The sequence below is a fragment of the Mesoplodon bidens genome, assembly GCF_964165515.1.
Source record: "Mesoplodon bidens genome assembly, chromosome: 1".
Lineage (NCBI taxonomy): Eukaryota > Metazoa > Chordata > Mammalia > Artiodactyla > Ziphiidae > Mesoplodon > Mesoplodon bidens.
Window position 1 is genome coordinate 201683282 of NC_138176.1, and position 23900 is coordinate 201707181.

At 37.7% G+C, this 23900-nt stretch overlaps 1 protein-coding gene across 4 annotated transcripts in view; it reads right to left on the minus strand.

Annotated features, from left to right (window-relative positions):
• The window catches only part of MARCHF1 (membrane associated ring-CH-type finger 1), a gene marked incomplete at its 5' end in the record, with an annotated part of 458172 nt that overhangs the window by 317420 nt on the left and 116852 nt on the right, over positions 1-23900 (minus strand). The window contains one exon of one of the 4 annotated variants that reach the window (XM_081242017.1): positions 7541-7681. The exons of 2 other annotated variants lie outside the window; for them this stretch is intronic. In XM_081242017.1, the coding sequence (XP_081098143.1) occupies positions 7541-7681 (141 nt within the window). Of the gene's footprint in view, positions 1-7540; positions 7682-23900 lie in introns of those variants that run through there. One more of the 4 variants, XM_081242015.1, reaches the window with a different exon arrangement.

Below are 23900 nucleotides of genomic sequence, written 5' to 3' on the forward strand. Positions count from 1 at the left end.
AAATATTATGGTCATTGATCAAAAGGATGTATTTCTTCACTCCAATTTAATGATTAAATATTATATATTACATTCAATACACCATATTCTAATCAATTCAAACAACACCATTGCTGAACGTTACGCATAGAAGGCAAATAATTTAAAACATTTTGTTAATTTTATTTATTTATTTATTTTTTTATGGTACGTGGGCCTCTCACTGTTGTGGCCTCTCCCCATGTGGAGCACAGGCTCCGGAGGCGCAGGCTCAGCGGCCATGGCTCACGGGCCCAGCCGCTCTGCGGCGTGTGGGATCTTCCCACACCGGGGCACGAACCCGCGTCCCCTGCATCGGCAGGCAGACTCTCAACTCTCACTGCGCCACCAGGGAAGCCCCATTTTGTTAATTTTGAATACAAAATACTTCAACCTACTAGACTTGGATAATATGGCTATTTCCAGTAGCAAATGATATCAACATTACAAATTTTGGCATAGACTGAGGAAAAAGATGTTATATTCATCTGTCTAGAGCAAAAGCTCTACCTGACTTTCTTTTATGTTTTCAGCTAATTTTGCTCTTTTGTGATATTATCTTTGAAATGGTAGGATCACTTGTAATTAATTAAAGTTACATAAATTCTAGGCATGCATTCATTTTCTGTATGATATCCAGTCATTGTTCACTAAATCATAAAGAATGGGATCCCAGATGAAGAAGTCTCAAGTTCAGGGGCTGATTTCATCTATATTACGCAAATGTGCAAGTGGGCTGGTTTAATATAAACCAAAGAAAATACTAGTAAAGTCTATGAGCAACAAGAACAACAAAAAAGCTGATGATGGCATGGCTTTTCAATTAAAACATACAAAAAGAAGTAAAAATAAAAGTGCATCATTTTAATTTCTGGTTTTTCATAAGCTCAATAACTATGGAACTTTAACCTTCAACACAACTGTTCTATTTTGAAAATAAGGTTATGATGTAATTAAACATGAATCTTTTTAGCTGCTTGTTTCATTAATAAATACCTATCAGGCTGTGTAAGGAGGTACTTGGTCGTCCAGTAGCTGAAAATTTGATTTCTAAAATGTGTATTATTAAGTTATATTATTCCTAGAAAGAGTTTACAGCAAGTTGGAAAAATCTTGGGATTTAAAATTAGACAAAAATCAGAATCACAAATTCTGATTTGCCACGGGGGTGAATTACTTCACCTTTTCTGAGTTACACTATTTTCACTTATATTATGCCAAAAACACTATCAACTTCTCATAATGGGTGTGGTATATAAATAACCTGGAAATTAGAAGTTCTGAGTCCTTATGATTTGGAGTGAATTACTTAAACTCTTAACGGCATCTCCGTTTCATTATGTATTTGAATAATTAAATTGTATTGTGTACATTTCAGCAATGTTCCCCAACCTTTTTGGAAGCTGGGATCGGTTTCATGGAAGGCAATTTTTCCACAGACCAGGGGGTGGGATGGTTTGGGGATGATTCAAGGGCATTGATTGATTATGGTCTCTGTGCAGTCAAACCTCTCTGCTAATGACAATCTGTATCTGCAGTCGCTCCCCAGCGCTTGCATCGCTGCCTCAGCTCCATCTCAGATCATCAGGCATAAGATTCTCATAAGGAGGGCGCAAGCTCGAGCCCTCTCATGCACACTTCATAGCAGGGTTCGCGCTCCTATGAGAATCTAATGCTGCTGCTGATCTGACAAGTGGCAGAGCTCAAGTGGTAATGCAAGCGATGGGGAGCGGCTGTAAATACAGATGAAGCTTCGCTTGCTTGCCCTCCGCCCACCTCCTGCTATGCGGTCTGGTTCCTAACAGGCCATCGACCGGTGCCGGTCCGTGGCCCGGAGGTTGGGGACTCCTGCATTTCAGAATGGTTGTGAGCTATGATAACACAATGGATATAAAGACTGCTTGAAAATTATAAAGCTTTATAAATATATGTCTTATTACAAATAATTATATACATATATGTGTATATATATATATAAAACATACTTCTCCTTGAAAGCTTTCTTATCTAGTATCTTCAGTCTTTTCTAGAGCAGCAAGTACCTCATCCCAGACCATGTACACAGAAGCCTGGAAAATGTGCCCTGAGCTGATGCATACATGATTGAAAGTGGCAAATCACCTCACCTAACACATAGAGTGACACTTTGTTCTTCTTTTCTACCTAACCATAGTCTATTTATAGCCTTAAAGAACCATCACTGATTAGAGGAAAGTAATTTTTTCTGGAGTCATTGATGACTACCTAAAATGGCATTTTTCGATCTCCCTATTTTGACTTCCATAGATTTTTTTTAAACTCCATTCCTCATAAAATCTTTCACCTTCTTATTTCTATTTCTTATGATATCCTTTGCTCTCATTTTGAATTGAATGTTAAACTCTGATTTGATTCAAGAAATTGCTTAAGGTTATAGTCAGTATAACGTATTTTTTTGTTTTGTTTTTAACATGTAAACTTGTGTTACAATAAATTTGAAAGGTTTCTTCCCTGCCTGTCATACAAAGGGCTCCCTCACCCCATAGGTTACAACTATGAAGATGGTTGCTTAATAAGTATCTCTCAAACCCTTCAATGTTCTTAATCAACTTAAGGGATTTTAGGCTAAGTAAGCACTTTCTGAATTTAAAAAGCAGATAGTTTGAACTGCATTATAGATTAAAAAAAAGTGCTATTTTTTTTTCAATTAGGTCAGTTATTGAGGATGCAACGGTGATACTGGCCATATTTATATGTCAATCAATGCAGAGCAGAGAGTAATCTAACAGACACATGTAATCAAGAGATTATAAAGAAAAGGCCCTATTTGTTTTTATGTCACACACTGTAATGTATTATTATCTCCTTTACAATCTTTGTGTTTAACCAAATGTGTACAATTCAAATAATGACTTTTCCCCCCAACCTGAAAGACTGGAGAGCAGCCCTCTGGTTTTAGACTGCTTGGACTGTTGGAATCTCAGCTTCACCAGTCATTACCTAAGTCACTTTCAGCAGGTTTTACATTTCTCTATAGCTGTTTCTTAATCCACAAAATAGGGATAATGATCATGCCTACCTCAGCGGATCCTTGTAGTATTACAAACGGGAATGTGTGTGAAATGCTTAGAAAAGTTCCTGGCAAATATACATCATCCATATCCTCCTCATCCTCTTTTATCTCCTCCCCCCGCTTATCATCATTAAATGGGGTATGATTTGTACAGAAAAGCCTCAAATGCTCTGGGTGACAGCAGAGAGTTATAGTTAAATCCTGGGGATATAAAATGGAAAGGCAGGACAAGACTGCTACCACTCAAAGAATGAACGCATTTGTGGTAGAGGCTGGCCACATGCTCTCAATTTCCCTATTCTGGTCATATAGGAAGACCTTATTTCCCATTATTCTGACAGATACACTGGGATGTGTCATTGGTTCCAGCCAACGGCATCAGGGTAGTGATGCTTAGCACTTCCAAACCTAAACTGATATCTACATAGTCACCCATTCATACTCCACCCCTTAACTGATAAATTCAATACTAGGAGGCCTGTGTTTAAGACAGCAGCCCTGGGAGATGGGAGGAGCAGAGATCTCTGCATTCACTGTCTGAGGATCAAATGTTCTGTATCAGACTGAGCTATGAGTGAAAAAGCAAACCTTTATTATGTTAAGCCTATGACATTCCTGAGTTCGTTAAAGCTTCTATTCTTAATTTTCCATACTGATTACTAAGCTAATATCACTCAGCCCTAAATCTGCTCTCCTGTATTCTACACCGAGATGCTGGAGCTGGGAGCCTTCAAACCAGATGTCTCCTTTGACATTTACTTCTTGGTCAGGTTCTGCCAATGCTGGTGCTAAAAGAAACCATCAGACAAGAGGAGAGAGAGGACTCTGTTTCTGTTAGCGTTATCCCACAAGACTTAAGTTGGCAGTGGAAGGTGGGTCCAGTTCCTAAGCTTTTTTCACACTCCCTGAACTACCTTTATTGCACCAGCCCCTTCCCCCCACTTGAATATATAAGGATTGAGAAGTGCATCCCCTTCAGGGGTCTGGGTCCTAGATCTTCAGGGTCCTTCCTCTGACCTCCAAGGTTCCTGCATCAGCTGAGAAGCATCCTTCCTCAGAGCTGGGGTGCAGTTCTGAGGGGTCCCTCCGTCAACCTTTTAGGTTTGAGTAGCTCTAGTCTCCTCCCTGTGTGACTCCTCTGGATGGGTGGTTGCTACTTCTTGCAGTTACCAAACTTGTGTACCTTTCTGACATTTTCAATCTTCCAATAGCAGATTAAATAATTTTTCACATTCTATATTCTGTTAAAATTGACTGCTTCTGTTTTCTTGACTGTACCCCAACTTTTATAAATACCCGAATACAGAAATCAGTTAGCCAAAGTCTGTGCTACCATAAGAAAAGTCTAAAATATGTGGCATTTGTTTAATGTTTAAGCAATGGGGAGGGAGGAAACTGATTACAAAGGTAGAAAGCTATTTATCTGCATGATGTTTGGGCAAAACTACTGGCAAAATCTCTATTTGAATTAACTCAAAAGGCAGACCCTGGGCCTGCTGGGCTGGCAACACTCAAAATAGATTGAAAAACAGAACTTAATAATGTATATTAACTATTATCAGCTACATTCAGCGAGGTGTTACAGGAGAAATGTGAGCTCAGGAACTAAGTGGTTTGTGTGAAAGCAGATCTGACCAGGAATAGAGAGAATCCGAAAGTTTCAAGGTTTGTTGGACCCAATGCCTGACTTCTTGTAAACCCCAACTGGTAGACGTGCCATTGAAGTGAGTGTTCAGTAACAAAGGTCCAATGAAAAGTTACATTTGAATAAAGTGACTCAAGGCTAATATAATTTTTAGAGCTGATACCGAGTGGACCCTCTCAGTTGAACAAAGCATCTCTGGACAAAGAGGTTAAGGATGTGGTCCTCCTGCCTGTTTTTCAAGATTCGATCATCTTGAGATAGAGACATGGAGAACTGGAAATCAAGGGCAACCAAGACAGAACTTTGCTAGGCACATGGGCTATCAGAAGGCAAAGAGATCAGAACCCTAGCAGATTGCAGAGGATCGTCGTACTGAAATACCACGATTCCAGCAGTATGAGCCTTGAAATTCTTAAGACAACTCTTGGGTCAATAATTTTCCCCAAACAGGAAAATAAAATATTTTAAGGCTATACAAGTTTCATTAGGCACTTTAAATGTGGACAAGGAGAATAATAGAAAAGGAAGAACTTCCCAGAGGGCGTATCCAGAGGCTAGAGAAAAGCATGGACAAGGGAGATCTCCCAGGGAGCAGGGTCAAAGCCAATTCAAGGATCCTCCCTGACCTAGAGGTCAGGGAGACTTGACAATGTCTGTCCAGCAGGAATACACCACTGACTTCCATGTACACTTAATTCTTTCTCTTTCCAAATGTGAGTGTTTATTGTGGTTTCCCTTTTCCTACTCCTCTCCTTCATATTGGGTATATATGTATGCTGGGAGCTGGTTGCAAAATATAAATCATTTATTTATAGGTGATTCACCATCATCATCATTAGATGAGGACAATGAATAACCAGACTCCATGAATTTGAACTGAATCCAGTGACTGAAAGAATTTGTAGTTATCTCTCTTGGAAAATAATAACCCTTCTTAATGAAAGAGTGGAAACATGACATGAATGTTTGGCGACCAGAAGAGTGGACTTTGGCAGAGATGTCCTTATCTGCTTTTCCTGCCCACATGGCTTCCTGATATTCACCAGCCTCCCCTGCAGTTCAGATGGGGCTATGAGACTCGGTTTTGGCAAATGGAAGGATGTCTACACATTTCAGGTTGCTCCATAATAGCTCATGCACAATGGACAGCATAGCCTTTTCCTTTCCTCAGTGACCTAAGAGGCCATGTACTTAAGAAGGCAGCATAAAAAGACGGATGGAGTCTTTGAATAATCAGTGAACCTTTGACAGTGAACCTCCAAGGAGAGCTGCCCTAGACACATGAGCTATGACATAAGAAATATTTTATTTTTCTGAGATTTGGGGGTTAGGTTACAGTGACTGAAGACTATTGCCCTCATACAGCATGCCTTACCTTCAGAAGCCAGGCTTCTAGTAATCCTAGAAGTGACATTTACTAGCTAAGTGACCCTGGGAAAGTCACTTAATTTCTCTGGGCCGCTACACATTTGTAAAATGAAGCTAATATTAGGTTACCCAAAATTATAAGAGAAAGTCAGGCCAAATGTTTGCTCAAGATTTTTTTAATGGTTTTCATCTATGGTTCTATGAAATAGGAACTAAGCACTAAAGCCACTCTAATGAGATCACCGAAGTAATATTTTTATTTTAAAAATTTTAGTTATTGCATGGTACCTACAAAATCTGGCTTTATGTATAAATATTGTGCAACATGTGTATTTAAATGGTGTTAACTCATGCCAAGCAGTATTATTGAAAACAGTAATTTACAAAAGAGCATATGAGTGAGATGAAACACTGCAGATAATAATTTCAAAGAATCTATTCCCTAGAACTTTGTCCAATCACATTGCATACTTTCTTCATACCCTCAGCCCTCTCCCTACAGTCTAAGATGATGGAATTAAACAGAATTCCCATTTCTATGTTTTGTCAATTGAAAGCCTATTCCTTTCGATGGTTTCTCTTGAAATTCACTCAATAATGTTTGCTCAGGACCATTGTTTTTATGTAAAATGATAGAAGTTATCAAATAACTCAAAAGTTAAAAAAAAAACCTAAAACCTTTGCTTATAGTTAATTATATGTTCATCAACAAATAAATCAGGCTAATGAAAGTATGTGTTCTTATAAAATGGTAAAATAGCAATTAAAATACAACTAACATGTGAATTTAAAACTTAGAGACTGAATGGAATTTTCCTTCCTTAAATCAAAATGAAGTATGTTGCAGCAAAATCTAAACAAAGTACTTATAAAACTCCTTTTGCTAATGAGTTCTCTTTTCCTAATCACTGGGAAATAAAAACTAGCTAAAGATGAACATGTAAACTTAAAGCAGAAAACAAAACAAGAAAGAGTATATTATTGATTTGGTCTTCAAATCATTTTAGCAATTCACGATTTTATATCAAAATTATAATTTTTTGAATCCTATATATTCTAGAATATGCCTTTAAAAAGGATTCAATATAGGAAAATACAGAAGGTAGGATTCTGATTTTTCATTATTTTTGGATAACGGTAATTGTTTTCCTCCACTGACTCCATTACCAAAGTGTAGAATGCAAGGTATAAACTTTAAATGTCTCTGTAAGGTCCCTGACATAATGGACGGGCGATGTCCAAAGAAACAGAAAGAAAAAAATTGTTAATCTGAATTAAACCCTAGATTCTATGAAATTAAGATGTTTTTATTACTACCCGTTAATTAATCGACGTCTATATGAGCAATATAATACATTGCAAAGCAGAGAACTATTGAGGAAGCCCTCCCCGGCCCCCTCCCCATTCCCTCCGCATCCGTTCACACGAGCCATTGGAGCTACCACGGCTGCACTCACCAGTGTGGAGGTTTGCGAGGCGTCAGCCCATTCCTCTGAGCCCTCGGGGGTCCGCGTGTTGTTAGGGATCCTGCGAGGGTTACACGCTATCGCTTCACACCAGCCCAGCATTTTCTCCTTCCTCTTATCCCTTTTCAATTTCTGAAATTCTGAAAATAATTTACATTCCCTGAAACAGGTCACTTGTTTTAGATGTCTGTTTTTGGAAAAGGTACATCATTGAAATGAAATAAGCAATTTAATGTAATACCAGTGGAGGCACTTTATTTTAGCCAGGTGTTATAGGGAGGAAAAGAAGAATACCCTGATCATTAATAACCTCAGAACCACAGGCAATGAAAACAGTACACGTCTACTCAAAGAGCTTAACGTTTTACACCTCAATTTGTGACACTTTTGGATGGTGGGAATTCCTGGCATCAGGTTCTAAGTGATTTTCAAAGATCAGTTTCTAACAAGAAGTTCTTACCTTGAGAGCTAAGAACAGACTCAGCTCCTGATATATCTACATATTTCAATATCTTAAATTTGGCATAGCTTTTCAGCTGAATGTCCTACAGATGCAGAATGAATTGAACACAGGCCAGTGATGAACATTACTCATTCTGGCAGTGGCATGATTATCTCTCTCATAAAATTCTGCCAACTAAAGAAGGAGAAATTTTAGTGCAAGCATGGTAAAATTAGTATATGACACCCCTCATCAATCTATTAAAATAATAATTTTAAAAATCTCCTTACTATATCATGAATAAAAATATTCCACAACTCTTTCTAGCTTTCCAGAACTTCCCATTTAAGGAATTTTTTTGTTTGTCTCTGAAAAAGTTATATCAACAATAACTTTTAATGTAATGAAGAAAACATTGTTTCCTTGTAAAGTTTTACAGTCTAGTTTTTCCACTTCACCACCCTCAGTAATTAGAAATAGTTCATTGCAGATCTTTAGTTAAATGCATTACACTGTCAATTAACTATAAAAAATAATGTGGAGTAATTATTTTTCACAGCATCCAAAGCAATTAGCAATCTGGTGGTTTATAACATTTCGGAGGTTCAAAATAGAACCTTTCATAGGACTAAAAAAAAGTAACATTAAGAAAGGTTGCATTAACGGATTGATGAGTGATTACTCTAAATGACAAAATACTCAAGTGAAATGGATCTGAACAATGTAAATAGGAAATTATTTTTTTTAAAGTTTCATAAAAATTAAGTCTAAGATACTCAATGGAATGGCCTTTTAAATAAGACTGGCAATCTTATATGAGTGAATCATTCATCTGAGGTGCAGGAAAATGGGGAGAGGAGCTTCAAAACAATTGTGTGAATGAGCAACAAATTATTAATGCTTGCCCTTTCAAACACATTGCTTGAGATTTTATTTGAAAACTCTGATCTATGTAATGCAAAATCTGCATATCCAACTAATTTGCATTCCACAGAAAGTAAATATTTCCACATGCCTGGTACACAGTATCTTAGTTAGTCATCAGTTTTTAACTACATTTCTTGAAGTATACTAACAGTAAATGAAAATGAGTATCTTTATTCAAAAGCAGGGAGTGAAATGATACATAATGACCAAAACAGTTTAATCAAGTACAAACAAATGTTCTACTTGTAAGTCATCTGGCAATTAAAAAAAAATTTAACTCCATAATTAAATGTATCACTTTAGTGCTTATAATAAAATGTTGAATTCATGCATGAATAAAAAGCATAATAAAGTGGCCCACAAAAATTAGATCATCAGTACCCATTCTGGGATATGTTTTTAAAAGTAGTCGACTTCTTATTTCCTATTCAGTTTCTGAGATTAAATAAAGCAGTGTAATTTCATTGGTAGCCTTCTCTTGTGACGGTGGTGGTCATAGCTATATTCCTCCTTATTCAGTCAATATTAATCCTTAAGTATTTCTTGAGCCTCTACTATACTGTAGGTACTGAAGTAGGCATGGAAAAGCCATACGAGGAAGATTACTTTCTTTCTTTTTTTTTTTTTTTTTGTGGTACGCGGGCCTCTCACTGTTGTGGCCTCTTCCGTTGCGGAGCACAGGCTCCGGACGTGCAGGTTCAGCGGCCATGGCTCATGGGCCCAGACGCTCTGCCGCATGTGGGATCTTCCCGCACCGGGGCATGAACCCGCGTCCCCTGCATCAGCAGGCGGACTCTCAACCACTGCGCCACCAGGGAAGCCCCAAAATTTTTATTTTATTTATTTATTTTTGGCTGTGTTGGGTCTTCATTGCTGCCGGGGGCTTCTCGTTGTGGAGCACGGGCTCTAGGCACGCCACTTCAGTAGTTGTGGTACATGGGCTCAGTAGTTGTGGCTCTGGGGCTCTAGAGCTCAGGCTCAGTAGTTGTGGCACGCGAGCTTAGTTGCTCTGCAGCATGTGGGATCTTCCCAGACCAGGGATTGAACCCGTATCCCCTGCACTGGCAGGCGGATTCTTAACCACTGCACCACCAGGGAAGTCCTCTACTTTCATTTTTTATTTGAGTCAGATTCAATGCAATATTCTCAAGAATTTTAAAATCCAAGCATAACTAGGATCTTCCTGACTCCCTAATTTTTGAATTTGTGAACTTATATGCTCAACTTCAAGGCAACTGCCTGCCCCTTTTGATCTCAGACGTCCCCCCTGAGGTCTGCTTGTGCAAACCATCTTTCTGAACTGTTTTGTTGAACAAGTCATCATGACAGGGCTATTAAACTTTGGACTACACCTGCTGATGTAGTATAATGAAACGTCAGCTGCGTTTTAGTTTTTTTTGTTTTTTTGTTTGCATGTAACAGACATTATCTTAATTCTAGGATGATTAAGTAGGTTAAATAATTCAACCAGTTAAAATACACACTCTTTTCCCCTAAATAATGTGTTAATAATCATCACTAAATATTTACCATGGACACTGTCCTGTCTGTTGTGGGAAAACAGAAAAGAAACAGGATACATGGCTATGGCCTAGAAGACCGGAACGCTTCTCTTTGAACCTGGACAGATTCATAGGAAAATTCACAAAGAAAGTGAAATGTGTGAAATGACCAGAGCAATCTAACTAGACGCATCACTTCACCTTTTGTCATATGAATGAAGAATGTGTGAGATTATAATAAAGGCCTCTGATGTTTACATGACTACATCTGGACATTCACATCACCTTATAAGAGAAAAGCTTTGTCTAATGACGTGCTCAGTATAATATACATCCACCCACTTTACTAGCTACTTTTGAGTCGAAGAATCATATCTGAAAGAAACCAGTGTTTCAGTGGCCTCCAAGGAAGCAGCACAGGTGTAGGTGAGCTGAAAGAGAGGGAGACAGGGAAGAAAGGAGAGCTCCACTGCCTCATCCTGTAAATTCCTGTGGGTAAGAGACTGTGATAGTTGCTAAAGATAATATCTTCTTCTCTATTATCACAAAACACTCAGACTTTAGGTTACGCTTCACAACGATCTTTTTGGCAACATGGATGACAAAGAAGAAATTCCAGAAATAGTTTAGGTTATAGATTTGAGGTAACTGAGGGGTTAATAATGGTGATTGCCGAGCCTCTGAAGATGGGTATTCTTCCTACACAGGTCTGGAGTGCTCATGATATTCTGAGGTGTAAGAATATACTGTCAGTCAGAAGGGTGGGCAAATTATGAGCATTTGTAATTAACCCTAATGCAGTTTAAACTGTAAGTATCACTAATAATATATCAGAATGGAAAAGTGGTCATTAAGTATTCATGTCAATTACCATCTAACCATTGAACCAAGCTAATATGAGATGCAGCAATGAGCGGCTTATATAATGATCACAGGACACTGAGATTTAACTAAGCTTAATTTTTAATATGCTACCCCTAGGAGATATTTAATTTAATAAATAGAAACACAGTGCATTCTCTGTGAACTAAATTCACAACAAATTAAAATTAGGAAGAAAAAAATGCAGGGCACTTGGGTGTATGTCATAGAGACTAATTACTTTTAATTCAGAAACATTTAGCAAACCCTTCCTTTGTGCCAGACAGTGTGCTTGGAACTACTGGTAAAAGCATTAAAGCGATCTGGAGTTCCAGGTAGAGGGGAAACTGACAAGTCAATCAACTTCTGATAGCAGTGCAATAAGTACTATGAAGACCTTGAGAACAGATGTTTGACTTAATATCAGCTGAAGGAGACCCTTGATTTTGGACAACTCTCCAAAGAAAATACAATTCCACACAACTTACATGAAAATTAAAATTCTTACTACTCCAAAGGCTGCCACAACTAGCTTTGCTACACAACACTAGGGGGCCTCCTTCCCATTGGAATCCATGTAAATGGCACTGCGCTCCAAGGGGTATGCTCCACATAACCGCCATGTGAGTGGTGCTCCTGCAGCTATGCTGCCTGGCGGAAAGGAAGCCCAGCCGATTTCTCTAGGTGAGCTTTTTAAAATTACCTTACTGTACCCCAAAACTAATGTAATTCAGCTAGTGGGAAGCAGCCGCATGGCACAGGGTGATCAGCTCAGTGCTTTGGATGGGATAAGGAGGGTGGGAGGGAGATGGGGATATATGTATATGTATAGCTGGTTCACTTTGTTACACAGCAGCAACTAACACACCATTGTAAAGCAATTATACTCCAATAAAGACATTAAGAAAAAAAGAACATTTTTTTCTCACAGAAAAAAAACACATTTGCCTGCCTCTACTTTGCCTGTCTACCTTCTCAACTCTCTCCTTCCTAAAACACCGCCCACTCCCTGCCACATCCAGTAGAGTATAGTTAAGGGCCTAGTCAAGTCCTTCCCTCTTCACCACATACATGTAACTGAGAAAGTCTCCCCCACCTCCTCATGTACACAACCATCCTCAAATTGGTAACTTGAGGATAGTCCTTGTCTAAGAATTTGAAAGGATTTTTCAAATGAAAATTTTAGAGATTTGACTATATATTTCCTTAGCTAAGTGTCCTTAAGAAATGTCTCAAAAACTGAACACTTTTCTCATCCCACCAGAATAAACTTGAAGATCAATCTCCATTATGAAAGAAACAACTTGCAAATAAGAGAAGGAAGGGACAGTTAAGAACATGCTTCCTTTCCTCAGTAGGCTGCAATATCTCTGAGAATTAATGTTTGTTTTTTGAAAAGGTGCGTGTGTGTGTGTGTGTGTGTGTGTGTGCTCCAAGAATACTCCCTAGACCCTCAGAAGACTATAACATACATGCCTAAAAGTCACACCAACTGCTACACTGGATGCCTGCGTGGATGTTTTGAAGTGCTCACACACAACTGTGAATTGTCCTTGAAGACACAGAGTTCTAACAACCAACAAGAACTGCCTGCTGGGAAGTCGTCAGACCAGATAGTCTTTACACTAGGTAACTATTTATTAAATTTACTGCTATGAAATGGAAGTATGTCCTGAGGGCCTTCTGATTTCTATGAGAAGGGTGTGAGGTTTCTCAAATGGACAGAGAGGTTCATAGCTGCCTTCTAAGATGTGGAACACTAACTGATATAGAGCCCAATAAATAATTGTTGATAATAAAATAAATGAGAAAATAAAGAAGAGCTCTCCCCTTTTCAGTAAAGTTAAGAAATGGGAACAACCATAACGTGGCTCATAAAGAAGGTTTAAATTCTTAAATGCTTTTTTGCTTGGACTATAGGAAAGATATATTTCGTACACAGTTTTCTTTTTAAAAACTCTCCCTCTACCTTTCAATCCCTTTCAGAAGCACCCATCTTTCTGTGAAGTCTTATAAGTTACTCTAGCCTTGTGAGGAAGCCTGGGGGTGAATGAAGAAATGGCACAGGAAAGGCAGGGGGCTCCTATTCCCCCTCTGTTGGGAAGAGAGAAGGGTTTTGAAGAGACAGTCTTGGTAGCAGTATGAGCCGTAACACTGAGGTCATTAGGAAAGGAGGAAGGGGCAGCTTCCAGGTCAGCAACATTGGGAAAACGATAATAGCAGGGACTACTCCAGTCTTAATACAGACGCAGATGAAGGGAAGGCCGCACACATATTTCCACACCAAAAGTGGAGGAGCTGTGCTTCAGTGATGGCTAAGAAGCCTCTTCATGAGAGGGTGGTAGTCACTCAACCCTTAGCACATAGGTTGGGCCAATCTTCGAGACATCAAAAGTGAAGTGTGAGGGACTTCTAGTTTAAACACTGACATGTAAAGAGTGTGGAAATCATCACTCTCATCCTGACAAAAAGATAAACCTGAACACACTGAAAATTAATGATATTTCTTGGAACCATCAGAGAATGAAGTTGTAATAAAAAACTACGACCCCCAAATATGGAGAGACAGATGCCTACAGAGATGCATGGCCAATTTCAGAATACGTGCAGAGAAGCTGCTAGAACCAAAAACTGGTGTTAGCACAAGGTAATTGTGATGTATTATTGGAGGCACAATATGGCCTAGCTTGAGAAGAAGAACTTCCTGGAGGCTGCATTCTTAGTGAGGCCCCAGAGTTTCCTGGGTCTCACCACCAGGAAGCTTACCTAGATCTCATGATGAACAGCTGAGAAAGGTGCCACTGTGGCACTACTAGGGAGAAGGGAAGAGTAACCATCATGAAATGCCCTAGAACACTCCTATACAAAGACCTATTCTGGGCTTCCCTGGTGGTGCAGTGGTTGAGAGTCTGCCTGCCGATGCAGGGGACACGGGTTCGTGCCCCGGTGCGGAAAGATCCCACATGCCGCGGAGCGGCTGGGCCCCTGAGCCACGGCTGCTGGGCCTGCGCGTCCGGAGCCTGTGCTCCGCAACAGGTGAGGCCACAACAGTGAGAGGCCTGCGTACCGAAAACAAACAAACAAACAAACAAAAAACAAAGACCTATTCTTCAGGGAAAATATCTTAGCAGAGTCATATTAACCTACCTGAGTGAAGGGCACTGTTCCCACTCCAGGTATTTCTAGGCTTCCTGCCTCACCTAAGGTGGGGAGGGAAGCTAAGAAACACCTGTGAAGGCCACAGCCCAGGAACACAGGCCCACTAAAAGACTTGGAGATTTAATCATACAATTGTAGAATACTTTCCTTCTACTCTATTTTCCCACCATACCAAAAGGGCTTCAGGATAATAATAGCAGAGTATAACTGAAAGCACTGCAAGATACCAACTCTCTTGGAGGAGGAGGACTTAGGGAAGGCTCAAAGTCAACAGAACAGACAAACACAAGGATGCTAGAAGGATTTGAAGCATCTGGTAGTGATAGCAAACATTAAATACAGCCCTATTTCTAGCCAGAAAAATAGAAACTCAAAGTGTGTTTACTTCAGTTTCTATTACTTAATACAACATATGTGACTTTCAACAAAAAAAAACTAGAAAACATACTAAAAAGCAAGAAAAAAGTCTGAAAAGACATAAAAAAGCATCAGAACCAGATTCAGATATGAAAGATACGGGAATTATCAGATAGGGAAATTTAAATATCTATAATTAATGTATTAAGGGTTGTAATGGAAAAAGTAGACAAGAGACAAGAACAGATGGGTGGGGTAAGCAGAAAGATGGAAACTCCAAGAAAGAAAAAAAGGGAGATGATAGAAATCAAAACACTGTAATAGAAATGAAGAATGTGTCTGACAGGCTCATCAATAGACTGGAAATGGCCAAGAGAAGTATCAATGAACTTGACGATAGAACAGTAGAAACTTCCCAAGAGAAATGCAAAGAGCATGAAGAATGGGAAAAAAAAAAAAAAAAAAAGACCAGAACATCCAAGAACTGTGGGATTATTTCAAAAGATGTAACATATGCATAAATGGAATACCAGAAGAAGAAATAAAGATAACAAAGAAGCAGAAGAAATATTTGCAGGATACAAGGTTGATACACAAAAGTCAACTGCTTTCCTATATAACTGAAGGCCTATATACTGTCAGTGAACAACTGGAATTTGTGAAAATCAATACCATTTTCAATAGCACCAAAAGAAATATTTAGGTATAAATCTAACATAATACTTAAAGAATCTTTGTGGAAAACTACAATATCTTGATTGTAAAAATCAGAGAACATCTAAATAAATGCCAATAAATTCTGTGTTCATGGATGGGAAGACTCAATATTGTTAAGATGTCAATTCTTCCTAACTTGAGCTATAGGCACAATCCCAATCAAAATTCCAATAAGCTGTTTTGTAGATATTGACAAACTTATTCTGAAGATTATATGGAGAGGCAAAACACCTAAAATAGCCAAGGCAATAGCGAAGAAGAACAAAGCTGAAGGATTCACACTACCCAACTTCAAAACTTACCATAAAGTTACAGTAATCAGGTCAGAGTGATATTGGCAAAAGAATGAACATATAAAACAATGGAACAGAATAGAGAGTCCAAAAACAAACTCAAACAAACTCATAATTATTATTAATTCATCTATGAAAAAGAGCAAAGGCAACGCCATGGAGAAAAAATAGTTTTTTCAATGAATGGTTCTGGAAGAACTGGACATCCTCATGAAAAAAATCAAATCTAGGCACAGACCCTTACACATTTCACAAAAAAATAATTCAAAATGGATCACAGACCTAATTTAAATAAAAACTTCTAGAAGAAAAAAAAGGTGAAAATGTGAGTGACTTTGGCTTCAGCAATGAAGTGTTAGATAAAACACTAAAATCATGATCCATGAAAGAAAAACTGATGTTAGAATTTATTAAAATTATAAACTTCTATTCTCTGAAAGACTTAAGAGAATGAAAACTCAAGTCATAAACTTGGAGAAAATATTTGAAAACTGCTTATCAGATAAAGGACTTGTATCCAAAATATACAAAGAGCTCTTAAAAATTAATAATAAGAAAACAAACAACCCAGTAAAAAATGGCCAAATTATCTGGACACCTCGCCAAGAGGATATACAGATGGCAGATAAGCATATGAAACATGCTCACCATCATATGCATTAGAGAATTGCAAATTAAAACAATGAGATACCACTACATATCTATTAGGATGGCTTTGAACCCAACTGATAACACCAAATGCTGGCCAAAGATGCAAAGCAAAAGCAACTCTCATTCATTGTTGGTGGGAATGCAAAATGATGCAGCCACTTTGGTACTTTCTTACAAAACTAAATATTACCATACAATCAAACAATTGCACTTGTAGCTATTTATCCAACTGATTTGAGAATTTATGTTTCCACAAAAACCTATACACAAGTTTTTCTAGTAGCTTCATTCATAATTGCTAAAAGCTGGAAGCAACTAATACATCCTTCAGTCAGTGAATAGATAAACGAATTGTGGTACATTCATATAATGGTACATTATTCAGAAATAAAAAGAAATGAGCTATTAAGCCATAAAAGATTCATAAATGAATCTTAAAAGCATATTGCCATGTTAAAAGAAGCCAGTCTGAAAAGGGCTCCTTTATGTGTGATTCCAGTTATATGACATTCTGGAAAAGACAAAACTATAGGAACAGTAAAATAATCAGTGATAGGGCAGTGAAACTATTCTGTATGACACGGTAATAGATTGTGGGATTGTGACAGTCTATAGAATTTCACAGCACAAAGTGTAAACCTGAAAATGGATGCAAATTAAAACATGTCATTTAAAAGGTTGGGAGATCCCAAGATGGAATGTGAAAAATACAGTCTAAATACGTGACAAATGTACGAAAGGACCTCACCGAAAAGCAAGAGGGAAAATGTGCTGACCTGAGTACTTTAGAAATAGTGGAATCTCTTAGATTAAAGCAAAAAATATTGTACATCAGCACTGTGCTCTAGTTCATATAATATTTCCCCATGGAAGTACAGGTTGACAATTCTGACACAGCTTGACAGGTATGCTTGGATTGAACAGCTAAGTAAGTGGTTGGCAAGTAAGGAGGGCGAGGTTTCTCAGTGTTGGAGTGGGAGGTTACAGATAAACAGGGGGAGAGCCCGTGCCCGGCAACAAGAGAAGCCACTGCAATGAGAAGACGGCACACCGCAGTGAAGAGGAGCCCCTGATCGACGCAACTCGAGAAAGCTCATGTGCAGCAATGAAGCAACCAAAAATCAATAAATAAATATTTAAAAATGAAGAGAAAAGGCCATACGGTTCTAATATTTCATTGTTTAAACTTGCCATCTTCATTTCTTTAAGTTCTTAAATAGCCAGTAATAATCATGGTAAGTATAAGATTTGTAAGCAAAAATTTTTAATATTAAACATATGGAAGCCTCTTTGTGGATTCCCTTTCATATATGAGGTTAATTGAACATGCAGTGTCCATAATACAGTAGAATTTATTTATTTTTAACATTAAAATTATTGCATATGACCTAATCAGAATTACATTTCAGTGTCAAAAATACGATGAGTATGCTATTGTATACTCAGTCTTATTTTTATCTTGGAAACTTGACCTGACTAATAATTCAGATATCGACTACCAAGATTTGTTTTTAATAGTATAATTATTTGCCACAAACTAATCTTTGCCACTCCCAGAAATTACTTGTCCTTAAATATTCAGTAATATCTGGGTTTTAAATATCACAGTTTAATTGATTATAAACCGATATCCAAAATTCAAAGTGTGAAAAGGTATGCCACATGGTGTTAGAGATGCAAACATCCGTATGATTTTATGTTTACCTTAATTGCACATAGAAATATTTACAAACATGTGCATATACACGGATTAGTACATATACATATATCTCCCTGCTATGTCAGTTGAGAGGGCCTAGGAGCAATGACAGCCCAGTAGCAATGAATATCCCTAGTGCCCAGATTTTGGTTTCTAATACTATTCTCCAATAAAAGGGAGCAGGGCTGTTTTGGGAGCAATGGCTGATTCTAGGACAGACACAGGAAATATACAAGATAAGCCTGGAGCCATATGCAGTACCAGAAAGTAAGGAAATGCTGAGAAACAAAACAAAACCAACCAACCGACCAACCAAAAACAATTATGGGTTTGCCAAAGGGACACAGGAGCCAAACAAAATACCTCCCAATGGCCAAAGCTAGAATCAGATTATAACCCAAAACATATGTTAACCATCTGTGAGTTTTTACTGATATTAATAAATGATTGAATAAAGAAATACATGAAGGAAAGACAAATCTCTCATGTGGAATTCTAAATAATTTATGTAGCTAGTCCACCCTCAAAGGCTGAGGAGGAACATAATTCCCCACTCCATTGCACACTGTATATAGTAACTTCCTTCCAAAGAGTACAATATGGAAAGATAGAAAAGATGAGTAACTCCACAGGGGAGAAAACTGACGGACCACACCTTAGCCGGGTTAGTAAGGGCAATATCAACGGTGATGTCATATTGATAGTATGTATCCTTTTAAGATATGATGACAGTGGTACTTTAACTCTGGGGTCTTCCTCTCCAAAACCTATAACCCCAGTTTAACAATCAGAAAAATTATCAGAAAAATCTCAATTAAGGAATATTCTACATAATACCTGACCAGTAATCCTCAGGACTGTTAGGTCATCAAACAAGGCAAGTCTGGGAGACTGTCACAGCCAAGAGGAGCCTAAGGAGACATGAGGATTAAATGTAATGTATCTTGAATGGGATGCTGGAAAAGTGACATTAGGAAGAAATGAAGGGAATCCGAATAACGTACAGACTTTAATTAGTTTTAATGTATTAGTATTGGTTCATAAATTGGAACAAATGTGCCATTCTAATACAGGATGTTAATAGGTAAAACTGCACACAGGGTATATGGGAACTCTTTGCATTATGTCACAGTTTTTCTGTAAACCTAAAAGTGATATAGAATTGAAAAGTTTATTTAAAAAAATAAAATGTGGATTCTATTTTTCAGGTCTGTGAAAACTACAATTTATTTTACCATACAGTTCTAATCAATAACCAGTAGAAAAGTGCACATTTCCAAAGACTAATGATTTAATTAGTCCAACAAATTGTTCTAAATTACTTGGTTCGGATGCTTATTACAGAGAAAGGCTGTAGATGAAGTTAGAAATTTTGACAGGAGTTATTTTTACCTTCTTAGGAGAAATAAATAAATAACTACAAGAGAATGGCAGAAGAGTATGTACTACTTGTTTGGGATTCAAAAGTGACCACATTGATTTTACCCCAATTTCCAAACAAAATAATCACCACTGGGTTGAAAATAGGCTAACTTCCAGCCTCATCTCTCTAGAAATGAGGGAATTTAGTGAAAGAGTGAAATTCATAAAATTGAGGGCAATGCCTTTGAAGGATACATTTTCCTATGTGCATCAGACATGTCCACTTCCTCAAGAATTCTGTCTACCAAGAGCACGAAAGTGAGATCGTTTAAGAATGAAAAACAAAACAACAAAAAAGGAACTTTGGGTTTCTTGAGTAGCTTTCTGAACACATTTAAAGGTGTTTAAATAAAATATGGGTTTCCAAAGTTTTCCAGTGTGAAAACATTTTTAATCTATCTTTTTATCATAAAAATTTAGCAAACCATTGACTTAATACTATTAATATATCTGAAAGGCATATGCATTTGTAACAAGTAGCTGGTACTGAATATTTCACATCAAATATTTTAAACACTGTCTCCCTTAAAACCAAAATATGTCATTTAATGTCAATGAAATTCTGCATGGCTAACATATGAAAAATATATGAGAATACAAATACAGGGATGACTGGATTTCTAGGTTTATTTTGGAGACTTTTATCATTTATGTAAATGTAGTAAAAATTTCATAAACAGTTTCCTTGTTTTGTCCACGCTGTGGGACTATGGATTTCTGTTCGTTCCCTTTCCTACATTACCAGCTGAAATTTCTATTCAATTTTTATAATCAAAGATAGAGTTTATCTTTTTGACACTGTAACTCTTCGAAAAGAGCTTCATGTTTCTCTCTTCACATGGGCAATTAGGAAACTAGAAGACAACTAACAGTATAATTTAATATTTTCTGATGTTTCTAGTATATATTTTATGTACTTAGTGTAACCCTGATCATTTGTTAATGTTTGAACCTCATCAATGCTCAGGGTTACACTAAGTACGTAAAATGTATACTAGAAACATCAGAAAATATTAAATTATATTGTTAGTTGTCTTCTAGGTCCCTAAATGCTTCTAGGTCCCTAAATGCCTACATTTTTACCTGATATTCCAAATATATCTTTGCAGCTCACTCAAACTTCTTTTGCAAGTTATAAAGGTACATTCAGAAAAACAGATTTTTAGTTGCAGGTATATACAAAGAATCGGTAAACTTAGTGCTCACTCACAATGAACCTCCTTCTTCCCTTTCTATCTAGTCTCCAATTTTGATACTTATATAAAATGAAGAGGGACTTCCCTGGTAGTGCAGTGGTAAAGAATCTGCCTGCCAGTGCAGGGGACGCGGGTTCGAGCCCCGGTCTGGGAAGATCCCACATGCCGCGGAGCAACTAAGGCCCGTGCGCCGAAACTACTGAGCCTGCGCTCTAGAGCCCGCGAGCCACAACTACTGAGCCCACGTGCCACAGCTATTGAAGCCCACCTGCCTACAGCCCGTGCTCCACAACGAGAAGCCACCGCAATGAGAAGCCCACACACTGCAAGGAAGAGTAGCCCCCGCTCGCCGCAACTAGAGGAAGCCGGCGCACAGCAATGAAGACCCAATGCAGCCAAAAGTTAAAAAAAAAAAAAGAATGCCATAAAAATGTAAGTTGGAATTAAAGTCATAAAGAGAGGTCATTTTGTAAGGATATGACAAAAACTACAAATGACTTTTATGACAAATAGGAAGTTGACACCAAACCAGAGAATATAAGATAGAGAAAACTATTCAACAGCTCATTCTCAAAGGGAAAAATTAAAACTTCATTTGAATGCATCAAAAAATTATGTCTATTATAGGGTTTCCCTGGTGGCACAGTGGTTGAGAGTCCGACTGCTGATGCAGGGGACACGGGTTCGTGCCCCGGTCCGGGAGGATCCCGCATGCCGTGGAGCGGCTGGGTCCGTGAGCCGCGGCCGCTGGGCCTGCGCGTCCGGAGCCTGTGCTCCGCAATGGGAGAGGCCACAACAGTGAGAGGCCCGCGTACCAAAAAAAAAAAAATTATGTCTATTATATACAGAATGAATAAACAACAAGGTCTTACTGTATAGCACAAGGAACTATATTCAATATCCTGTGATAAAGCATAATAGAAAAGAATATGAAGAAGAAGGTATGTATATGTATAGCTGAATCACTTTGCTGTACAGCAGAAATTAACACAACACTGTAAATAAAGTATACTTGAATAAAATACATTTAAAAAGATATGAGCTTCTGCAGAGTTCTAATGCCACTAATTTCACCACAAAAGAGAAAAGAACATGCATGTATATACATAAGCAAATGTGTAATTTGGAACTGATTCCATGAGAGCTAAATTTGGGTATGTGAATAGTAAGCTTTAAAACAGAATCTGTGAAGATCCATCTGAAGATGAATTTGACATTTAAAATGTATCCTCCTCCATTGTGGAAAAAAAATGTTCAACTGATGATAAAAGAAGAAGGAAACTTTGTTTTTGACACAATAAAATAAAAAGGGACTTTGGTGGACTTCATAACCCTCCATAGATTGCTTGTGTGGTGACAAGCAAGGAGTATTGACCCTAAGAGCCTTTTTCTTTTTTCCAGAATAGGAAATAGAAAGTTCTAATATGACACTATGTCCTGCTGCCAGATTCCTGACCACACATTTTTCTGTAACATTTAATAGATCTTCTACAACATGCTAAATAGTTTCTTAAAATTTAATTCACAGTGCACAAAATGTCTGAAGTTTTAAACAATAGCTTAAAAGGAACAAGGTCACTGTAGCCAAAGAAAAAAGGATATCTACAGAAAAACCCGGGAAGGAATTACATGATTGAGCTGAGGTATCATGCCTTATTTCCCAGTCATAATCTAGATCCATGATAGCTTGATTTATGCAAGCCTAACTAGGGCTTCTGAGCAGCCAGGTGTAAATAGCAGATATTCTTTAGGGAATTTCCTGTAAAGATGCTTCATGACCTTTGTCGATGGTAAATCCCAATAACAAGAACCACCCAATGGACTTGCTCGGACAAGTTGCAGGCAGACTCAATGTGCTCATTCAGTAGGTTGAGAAACGAAACCCTGACCAGAGATACTGCAGTTCCAGAAAAGGCGTAAGGTCTGCCTCGGGGCTATTCATCTCTTGCTTTCTTTGATCCCAGAATTCGCCACCAAATAAAAACACAAGTTACACATTATATGTTGCTACTGTTGAAAACTCTCCCCATATAGTTTCTGTCTGACAACCCAAGGGGAATAGAATAATCCTGAAATAAGAGAGCATTTTCCAGCAGTTTATCTATTAAAGAACATTATAAAAGTCTATTTTGTTCAGATAAGAAAAAACCAGGGCTATTAAGTAATATGAAACCAACAATTACTCTATATTACACAACATTATGTAGCTATATTTATTAATTGCCTCATGATTTAGGTGAGTTAATATAACACCTTGTCCAGATTTTATACTGTTAAAGTCAAGGCTCTCTTGTCATTACTATATATTGTCCATGCACCAAAATTTCAAGCTGGATTTTAGTCATCATGCAAGAAGATTGGTGGAAATAATATTGGAAATAGGCATCTTGCAAAATAGTGAACTCTCCCAAGACTGTCTTTGAATATTAGAGAAATCTTAAGCCTAAGAAATGTATTCAATACGTACTCAAATACTGGTCTTCTTCTAGGAATCTGAAACTCAATTTAGTTACTGAGTCAAAGGTCCAACATATAACACTTCAGACTGTTTAACAGTCAATTTTCTGGCTAAACAGAATTTCTATGTGACTCAAGTACAATAATAAAAGGGGAAAAAATTCATATTAGAAAGAATTATTTTTCAATTATGTATAGAGAATTTTTCTGAATTTCTGTATTATATTTAAAATGTCTTGTGGTTCCAAATGACTATTGTCATTAAGATGCATCACAAACATTTTCCACTTGAAAAGCTTTGTCATTCATACCAATCCTATTTTCTATTACTCTTGTCATTATCCAAATATATTTATGATATGGACAAAACAGAGCAGAGATGTTGCATTTCTGCCTAGTACCCAAGTTTTTTGTTTGGCTTGGTTTCTTTTGTTGGCATATTATGAATAGTGTTTTACGTACTGCAGAAAAGGGAAATCTTTTTTCAATTAATTAACTTACATGACAAAGAATCTGAAGTGCACACTTCTTCCTGATTGCTGTCACATTTACCCAACACTACAGTGAAGCAAAGTGGAATGAATTTAAAGAAACTGTCAGTCTAGAGACGTTGCCTTTCTCATCACAGCTCAGAGGAAGACTAAGGTGGCTTAAAATTTTTTTAAATC